Here is a 9179-nt window from a genome sequence, read left to right as displayed (position 1 = left end):
CCATTCCTCTGTTGAGGGACATCTGGGTTCTTTCCAGCTTCTGGCTATTATAAATGAGGCTGCTATGAACATAGTGGAGCCTGTGTTCTTATTACCAGTCAGAACATCTTTTGGATATATGCCCAGGAGAGGAATTGCTGGATCCTCTGGTAGTACTATGTCCAATTTTCTAAGGAACCACCAGACTGAATTCCAAAGTGGCTGTACCAGCTTGCAATCCCACCAACAATGGAGGAGTGTTCCTCTTTCTCCACATCCTCACCAGCATCTGCTGTCCCCTGAATTTTTGATCTTAGTCATTCTGACTGGTGTGAAATGGAATCTCAGGGTTGTTTTGATTTGCATTTCCCTGATGATTAAGGATGTTGAACATTTTTGAGGTGCTTCTCAGCCATTCAATATTCCTCAGTTGAGAATTCTTTGTTTAACTCTGTGTCCCATTTTTTAATGGGGTTATTTGGTTTTCTGGAGTCCATCTTCTTGAGTTCTTTGTATATATTGGATATTAGTCCCCTATCTGATTTAGGATTGGTAAAGATTCTTTCCCAATCTGTTAGGGTCAGGTAATCTTATAGACCTAATTTCCCTTCTTATAGCTAGGTGGTTGTCAAGTAAACTGTTTAAAATAAGAAGTACAAAGAGACACCCTTGTCTCTACCTGGACACTATGACAATAAAGTTTTTGATGTATTAGCTTGACCAGGCAAGGAGAAAGCGTGCTAAACTTGATTTCCTCTTGGCTATTCATTCTACATTTTCTATATTCTCATTTACAGAGGTAGACAGTTCTACTAAAAGAGGAGGTGTTGTTGATGTTGTTGTTGTTGTTGTTGTTTTCTCAGCTAAATGATTACCCTGAAAACACACTTTCAACTTTGACACTTTAGCATTTGCTAAGCTAAAGGCAAATGTCTTTCTCAAATACAATCATAAGCTACAGTGTAGAATTCAAATGCATTCAGGGTTTAGATATGCAGTTTTTAAAAAGTCTATTGTAATTAATATCTGAACACAGGAATGAGTGAGGGGACGATGACAGAGATATTTGTCAACTGGGAACCCCCACACGCACACATATGCCGGGCTTGGTGGCACAGCCTGCACTGATCCCAGAACTTGGGGGCAGAGGCAAAAGATCAGAAGTTCAAGGTGATGCTCTGCTACATCAGTGAGTTAGAGTCCAGTCTGTCCACTTGAGATGCTCTCTCAAGCAACAATAACATAGAGGGAGGCTGCTTGTGGACGTTGTACATCGTGGTGCGCACTAGGCTCCGCACCACGATGTACAACGTCCACAAGCAGCTGTCCACTTGAGATGCTCTCTCAAGCAACAATAACATAGAGGGAGGGAGGGAGGGAGGGAGGGAGGGAGGGAGGGAGGGAGGGAGGGAGGGAGGGAGGGAAGAAGGGAGGGATCGAACATATGTAAAATGAATTCTTTTTTTGCTTTTTGTTGCTAGAGACTAAACATAGAGTTTACTGAGCCTAGATTTTATTATTGCAAGCACTTTAAAACTGAGCCATTAACTTTTTTGTTTTCTTTTTAATATTGAGACAGAGTCTTACCAGATGGCACTGAATTCAGACTGAAAGCCAACCAGGTCTTGAGCTTAGGGTCCTCCTACTTTAGTCTCCCAAGCCTAGGTATTCTGGGCTTTTACTGCCTGGCCTGAGTCATACACTCATGCTTCATAAACTTACTCATGAATATGTTTATCACTTTTCAGACAGAGAATGTGATGCTCTTCAAGTACTCAAAGCATTTTGGGTGCCAGTGTAGAAAATTGCATCTTTAATGACAGAATACCCCAATTCATTAACAGTGAACCTTAAACTGTGCTTTTAAACACATGCTCACCATATAAACTAAAGATGGACTTATACTTTTAACTAGTGATAAGCAGTTGTGTGCTTTTAGAGGAGATGGTTTACCAGGCAGAAATTTTGGAAAATATTCTCCAGTGCTTCAAAATTATATAATTATATAATTAATTATAAAATATATAATTATAATATATTAAGTAGGTGTTTTGCTCAGAAGACATTCAAAGACAGCATTTTAGACATTTCAAATGGATTAGCAGAACAGTTTTAAAGCTTCTCCAGGGAAAACATGGGAGGACCTTGCCTCAAACTGTGTCTTCTCCCAGCAAGTGGAGGTAATGAAGCCATGCTAGAGACTAAGTGACAGATATCCCCATGGTCTGATTGGGTTGACCCGCGGCAACTTCTCTGTGCTATTTTCTGCCGCGTGTGACAAATCTGTGTGGCTACAGCAATGGCATGGAAAGAGATATTCCTACCTTTTGTCTCCTCAGGTCCTTTTCTTTTTCAGATCACCAACGAAGCCCTTAGCAATATCCGCACCGTGGCTGGAATTGGAGTGGAGGGGAGATTTATTAAAGCATTTGAGGTTGAGCTGGAAACGTCATACAAGACTGCCATTAGAAAGGCGAATGTCTATGGCATCTGCTACGCCTTTTCCCAGGGGCTATCATTTCTTGCCAGTTCTGTTGCCTATAGATATGGAGGTTACTTAATAGTCTATGAAAATCTGAACTTCAGCTATGTTTTCAGGTGAGGAATATCCAAATGGTCATATGATATATGATATTGATACTCGGGGGGGGGCACGGTGCCCAGTTCTGTCACTTTGCTTTCTTGCTACCCAGCAAAGTATCCCCTCTTAAAGCAACTGGGTTTATTCTTTTTCAAGGTTCTACAGGGCATGAAATATTTCTTCTTGACTTGGTTTCCTCACAGACTTCTGTGTGTATGTCTCTCTCTAGTGGCCTCAATAGCAAGCAAGCTCATTTTCTTCATGACTGATCTTAGAGTTTCAAATGCAACAGAAGAAACATGCCCTACATTGAAAGCATGTTCAAGTCTCTCCATATTCCACTTATTGGGGTTTCTTTGGCAAAGGAAACTCACAACGAAACCTAGGTTTAAAGATTTGAGAACTGAAATCCACATTTGGACTGGAAGAGTAAAAAAATATGATTACAAGCAGATGAATCATAGGATAAACTATTATGATTATATTTACACATGTTAAAGCTGAGACTGTCAAGGTCTTGAACAAGGTGGACCCAAGGACGATTGTATTTTAACTCTATTCCTTGCTTACAAAACCAACTGATTTCTAGCCATTTTCTCTGAATAGAGACATGATAGGCCAAGAAGTATTTTTTCTGTTCTTCAAGGTGGGGTCTGCTTACTCTACAGGGGAAGGCATAAGTATGGGTGCTCACGAGGGTGGTAGCTGATGGTAGTAAAGGCAGAGACAATCTTAAGTTTGGAAGGTTTGGAAGCACGATGCTCTCATCTCATCTTTTAATTGCAGTACTTTCCTGCTAGCCCTAACCCTAACCCTTTTACAGAAAGCACAATTTGAAAACTGCTAACCTCTCTATATCCTACAACTCCAGACATGACTGGAGAGACTTGCTCAAGCTGTTTGGGCCTAGCACTTACAACTCTTAGGCCTTCATATGACTGATACCCCACCTCCTAATACCTGGGTGTTTGTCTGGTTACAGGGTGATCACTTCCATTGCAATGAGTGCCACGGCTGTCGGAAGAACCTTCTCTTACACACCGAGCTATGCCAAAGCTAAAATATCAGCTGCACGCTTTTTTCAACTGCTAGACCGAAAACCTCCGATTGATGTGTACAGTGGAGCAGGTGAAAAATGGGTAAGTATTGGACTGGTGTGTGCGCATGCACACGTGCGCATTTGTGTGTGTGTGTGTGTGTGCTCGCACCTGTGCATGTGTGCATTTTTATACAAAGAAGCCTTTGAAGATAGTCAGATAATTCCAGTTTAGAGTCTAAAGTTTAGCAGCCTGTGTTCATTCATTTTACACTCAGAATAGACAGACAATATGCTTATAAATGTAAAGGAAGGAAATAATTGACGTGGAAAATCAAGTGTTATATTAGCATTTGAGTAAGAAAACAACGTGTATTTGTAACAGTTCATTTTCCATTACTACAACTCGAGGGTTCTCCATGTATACAGAAGTTTTCTGGGCCTGTGGGTATGTATACCCCTGCAATCCTTGAAGTCAGAAGGCCAAGGCAGGATAGTTGCAAACCTGGGGCCAACCTGCTCTTCATAACAGAAAAGAGGTTTATTTTTTTTATGGCACAGTTTGGAGACTGCAAGCACACGATCTGATGGTTCCGTCATTCAGTCTGTTTTTAGAACCCCAGGACTACAGTGTATATTAGTGGGTGGTGTCCTGACAGAAAGGCATTATGGGGGAAAGATCACATAGTGAAGAAGAAAGCTACAGTGTGGAGAGGAACGGTCTTGTTTTCATGAGCACCCTCTTATTTTGACTTGAGAATTACAGACATGAGCAAGCGCACCTCCTTTTATCCCAAATCCATCCGTGTTCTCCTAACCATTTCCTCTGGAACTCATGGTCTCTTCTCCTGCACTAGTCACACACACACACACACACACACACACACACACACACACACACACAGGATTAGGGTCTTGTTTCTGAGGAAAACGAAGCAGGCGTTGCTGGTTTTCCGTTCTTCCTAGCGGATAGGGATGAGGCCCTTGTGGAATTTCCTTCTCTTCAGGTTCGTATGCCATCTGGTGTGGTCTTTGCAGGTCTTGCACAACATTCCTGTACTCTCCATAACAAATGACTGCAAAGCCTTCATCCTAAGCCTACTCTTATTATCTCTCCAGCTTCTCTTTGAAGATGTTTCCTGAGCCTTAGGCACAGGGGTTATGCTATAGATGTCTCCTTTGGGGCCCGAACAGTTCAGGGTCACTTATTTTCTGTATTTTGGCTAGTTGTGGACTTTGGTAATGGTCTCTATCTGCTGTAAAAAAGATGAAATGATTTTTTTTTTTTATGAAATGTGAGAGCTGTGCTTATCTATAGATGTAAGGATGAGTATTTGGAGAGCAATTGGAAAACTAAGTTACTTTAGAAATACAGTAGCTCCTCCTTCTGAGGCCTGCGGGCTCCCAAAACATGAAGTTTTGTTTTGTTTTGTTTTTGTTGTTGTTGTTTTGTTTTGTTTTTGCTACATTTACAATACCAGGAATGAATTCCTTCCAATTGAGCACGTTGCAGGTACAATTTAGATAGCTGTTGATTTTCCCCAAGTCCCAAGTCCCACTATTGTACCAAGGGGGGAATCTTGCTGATTCTGTCACTGTGGTGGTTCTCCGGCTTCACAGCTGGCTAGGGCTGTAGGTAATTCCACCCTCGGTAGTTAGAACACTATCTAAATAGTATTTGATAATAATAGAATACTATCAAATAGCATGAGAGCCCTTAGCGAGGAGGTTTCCAGGTGAGTTCTGGCTTGATCTCTCCTAGTCTTGCAACAGAAGAATATGGTGTCTTCAGAGTTTTGTCTTCATGTTCTGATAGGTAACCAAGAGCAGTGGCAATAACTATATTGTCTGGGGGGGGGGGTTGGGGGTGGCTCTTGGAAACCCCTGGACAACAACTCATAGGCAAATATCTCATAATTAGTTCTGGAGTTTCTGATAGATGGATAGACTATGACTTCTAAAGGGAGCATTATCCCACCATATGGATTGACTGCATTAAACCTACATATATATATATATATATATATATATATATATATATATATGTATAAAATGTATTTTAAAGTGTGCTATAAAATAGTGGTTTCCTAGCTTCTGTGGTTATTGCGGTAACCTCCTTTTAAAAACTATCCAGGTCTCCCCAAATGAGATTAATCAATTCTGAGAGGAATGACAGCAATAATCAAATCACCATGTACCAAGCCTATCTTTCCTCTTAAATGTACCATACCACTTCTTACTATCACCACGCCAGGGTCTGCAACCCTTGTGAGACACATTTCATATAAATCACAGCCTTAACAAATGCTGAATTTTATATAACATAAAGCACATAGTTCTATAATGAATGAAGATACTGTCTTTTCCCACCTATCTGGTTATGCTATGCATCGATATTTTGGTATGAAATAGAAAGGCTAGGTCTTTTTGTCCACCAATACTGATTTGATTCATGTTTATCTAGGTTTAAGTTTCAGCTCATGTGACTTGCCAAAAATTAGTTAATAGTCAATAAAATATACTTTCTTTTCATTTATTTAATCTCCAAGGGGTTTTTAATCTTCCCAGCCAATTAAAAAAAAAGGAAAAGAAAAAGGAAAAAAAGAAAAAGAAAAAAAACCCTCCAGGGCTGGAGAGATGGCTCAACTATGGAGAGCACTGACTGCTCTTCCAGAGGTCCTGAGTTCAATTCCCAGCAACCACATGGTGGCTCACAACCACCTGTAATGGGATCTGAGGCCCTCTTCTGGTATATCTGAAGAGAGTGACAGTACATACATGAAATAAATAAATAAATCTTTAAAAGAATTTTCCATATGTCCAAGAGAGTAAAACACCAGTAAAACTAAGCTAAATTATGAAAGCTCTGGTCAAGCATCCTGCTTTTCCTTCAGCGTTGATAGAATTATTCTCTATAAATGTTTATACCCTTTCTAGAGTACATAATTCAGATGGTATTTTAAATAGATTATTTTTACATTATCCTATAAAGTAATAGCGTTTGTCATGGTATTTACATACATGTGCATCATTGTAGTTTATGATTATTTGTGCCTTTCTCTCACTTCCTCCTTCAGCTCTCCATGCTTCCAGACTCCCCTAAGCTGGTTCCCTTTCTTTACCTAAACAGTTTCCCTTCTGCTTCTGATCATAGGTATATTCTTCTCTCCCCACATCCTGCCTGAAGATCTTTTCTTTCCTTCCTCTTTTTTTTTGTTTTTGTTTTGTTTTGTTTTGTTTTGTTTTTTTGAGACAGGGTTTCTCTGTGTAGCCCTGGCTGTCCTGGAACTCACTCTGTAGACCAGGCTGGCCTTGAACTCAGAAATCCGCCTGCCTCTGCCTCCCGAGTGCTGGGATTAAAGGCGTGCGCCACCACACCTGGCTTCTTCTTTCCTTCTTATTTGTAGTTTCATGACACACACACACACATATATACACAATTTTATTTGTTTTATTTTATTTTTATGTGTACATGTCTATGTCTGGGTTTGTGCACATGAATGCAGTGTCTACAGAGGCCAGGGGAGGGCGTCGGATTCCTTGGAGCTAGAGTTACAAGCGGTTAGCTACCCAACATGAGTGCTGGGAATAGAACTCAGGTGTTCTGAAAGGATGGTGCAGACTCTCATCCTGTGAGCTATCTCTCTGGCTTCCACAAACATAGGTTTTTACATATAAGAAAAAATACAATGTTTATCATTCTGAATCTGGTTTATTTTTTTCCCATGCAGTGATTTATAGTTCCCTCCATTTTCCTGAAAATGTCACGATTTCATTTTTTAAGGGCCACATAAAATTCCACTATGTATATACTCTTTATGAAGTTATTTATTGATGGATAGCTATTCTAGTATAGTAAACACAAGAATTGAGAAATAGAATTACATGACATTAAAAAGCTTTTGCACAAAAGGGAGCACTCCCAGAGTGGAGAAACTATAGAGTGGGCAGAGAAAGTTTCCCAAGTATCCATCAGATAAAGGAGTAATAGGATCTAAAAAGAACTAGGAAAAAAAAGTAATAGGATCTAAAAAGTAATAGGATCTAAAAAATCAATCTACCCAAATCAAATCATCTAAACAAATGGGCTGAAGTCTGCATTTATCAACAGTCACCAAAAGAAGAAATATAAATGGCAAAACATGCTTAAAATATGCATTTGACACCCCTAATTACAAGAGAAAGGCAAATTAAAGATGCTCTGAAAGACTGTATCACCCAGTCTGAATGTCCAACATCAAGAGCATACATGACAACATAGGCTAGTGAGGTGGTAGAGGAACACTTTTTTGCTGCTGGTAAGAATGTGAACTGTGCACCCACTATGGAAATCAGCATAGAGTTTCCTTTTTAAAAGAAAGAAAGAAAGAAAGAAAGAAAGAAAGAAAGAAAGAAAGAAAGAAAGAAAGAAAGAAAGAAAGAAAGAAAGAAAGAAAGAAAATAGACCTCCCATATTAATCAGCGCACCATTCTTTAGTGTCTACATACCTGAAGACAACATTCTACAAGAGAGGCTTTCGTGGCCATGTTTACTGTGGTACATGTCACAGTAGCTAGGAAATGGAAACTATCTTAGTTGTCCACCAGATAGTTTGAACCGCACTGAAATATTCATTTTGTGGCACAGATTCCCAGCAACTTTGTTTTGAACTCATTATTTAAAGAGCAATGTGATAACATTCAAACACTAGCTGGTTTCCATGATGCCTTATCTGTTGCTATTCTCTCCCATTTTTTGTTTGTTTGTTTAATATAAAGAAATAGGTGATAAGGAAAGGTCCTTGGATCAGAAGAGGATTTAAAAAAAAAAAAAAAAAAGAGGTCAAATGTCTTTAATTTCTTTATCTGTCTTATTTCTACACCTGCCAGCACTGGAAAGAAAAGGCCGTTTTGTGGTGTTACTCATTTGCCTGTTTGTTTTGAGACAGACTCTCCCTACGTAGCCCAGGCTGGTCTCCAGTGAACTTACTATCTTCCTGCCTCAACTTCCTCAGTGCTGGGATCACTGGTGTGAACCACTACGGCTGACTAGAATGTCACCCACTGAGTTGCTGTCCCGATAATGCATATTTTCTTTTGGTTTAATGCATATACTGTATTCAGTTAGGTACACCTTCTGTGCCCTAGGCTCCAGCAGGAACATGTGTAATTCCAACCTTCTCATCCACAGGACAACTTCCAAGGGAAGATTGACTTTATTGACTGTAAATTTACGTATCCTTCTCGACCTGATATCCGAGTGCTGAATGGTCTCTCAGTATCTGTGGATCCCGGGCAGACCCTGGCATTCGTTGGGAGCAGTGGATGTGGTAAAAGCACCAGCATCCAGCTGTTGGAGCGGTTCTACGATCCCGATCAGGGAACAGTGGTAAGTGGGGCAAGGCTTCGAGAATGAGAACATTGTTTTCTAAGTAAGATCTGCCCCCAATTGAGAATTCTTTGTTTAGCTCTGTACCCCATTTTTTAATGGAGTTATTTGAATTTTTGGAGTTCAGCTTCTTGAGCTCTTTGTATATATTGGATATTAGTCCCCTATCAGATTTAGGATTGGTAAAAATTCTTTCCCAATCTGTTGGTGGCCTC

General features: G+C 40.0%; 1 protein-coding gene across 1 annotated transcript in view; it reads left to right on the top strand.

The window, feature by feature from the left end:
* The window catches only part of Abcb11 (ATP binding cassette subfamily B member 11), a 99047-nt gene that overhangs the window by 77871 nt on the left and 11997 nt on the right, over positions 1–9179 (top strand). Inside the window, exons 23-25 of the mRNA XM_029536736.1 lie at positions 2336–2577; positions 3543–3699; positions 8767–8964. Of these exons, the coding sequence (XP_029392596.1) occupies positions 2336–2577; positions 3543–3699; positions 8767–8964 (597 nt within the window). The remainder of the gene's footprint in view (positions 1–2335; positions 2578–3542; positions 3700–8766; positions 8965–9179) is intronic.

The sequence above is a fragment of the Mus pahari genome, chromosome 3 (assembly GCF_900095145.1).
Source record: "Mus pahari chromosome 3, PAHARI_EIJ_v1.1, whole genome shotgun sequence".
Classification (NCBI taxonomy): Eukaryota; Metazoa; Chordata; class Mammalia; order Rodentia; family Muridae; genus Mus; species Mus pahari.
This window is presented reverse-complemented; position numbering and strand designations above follow the sequence as displayed.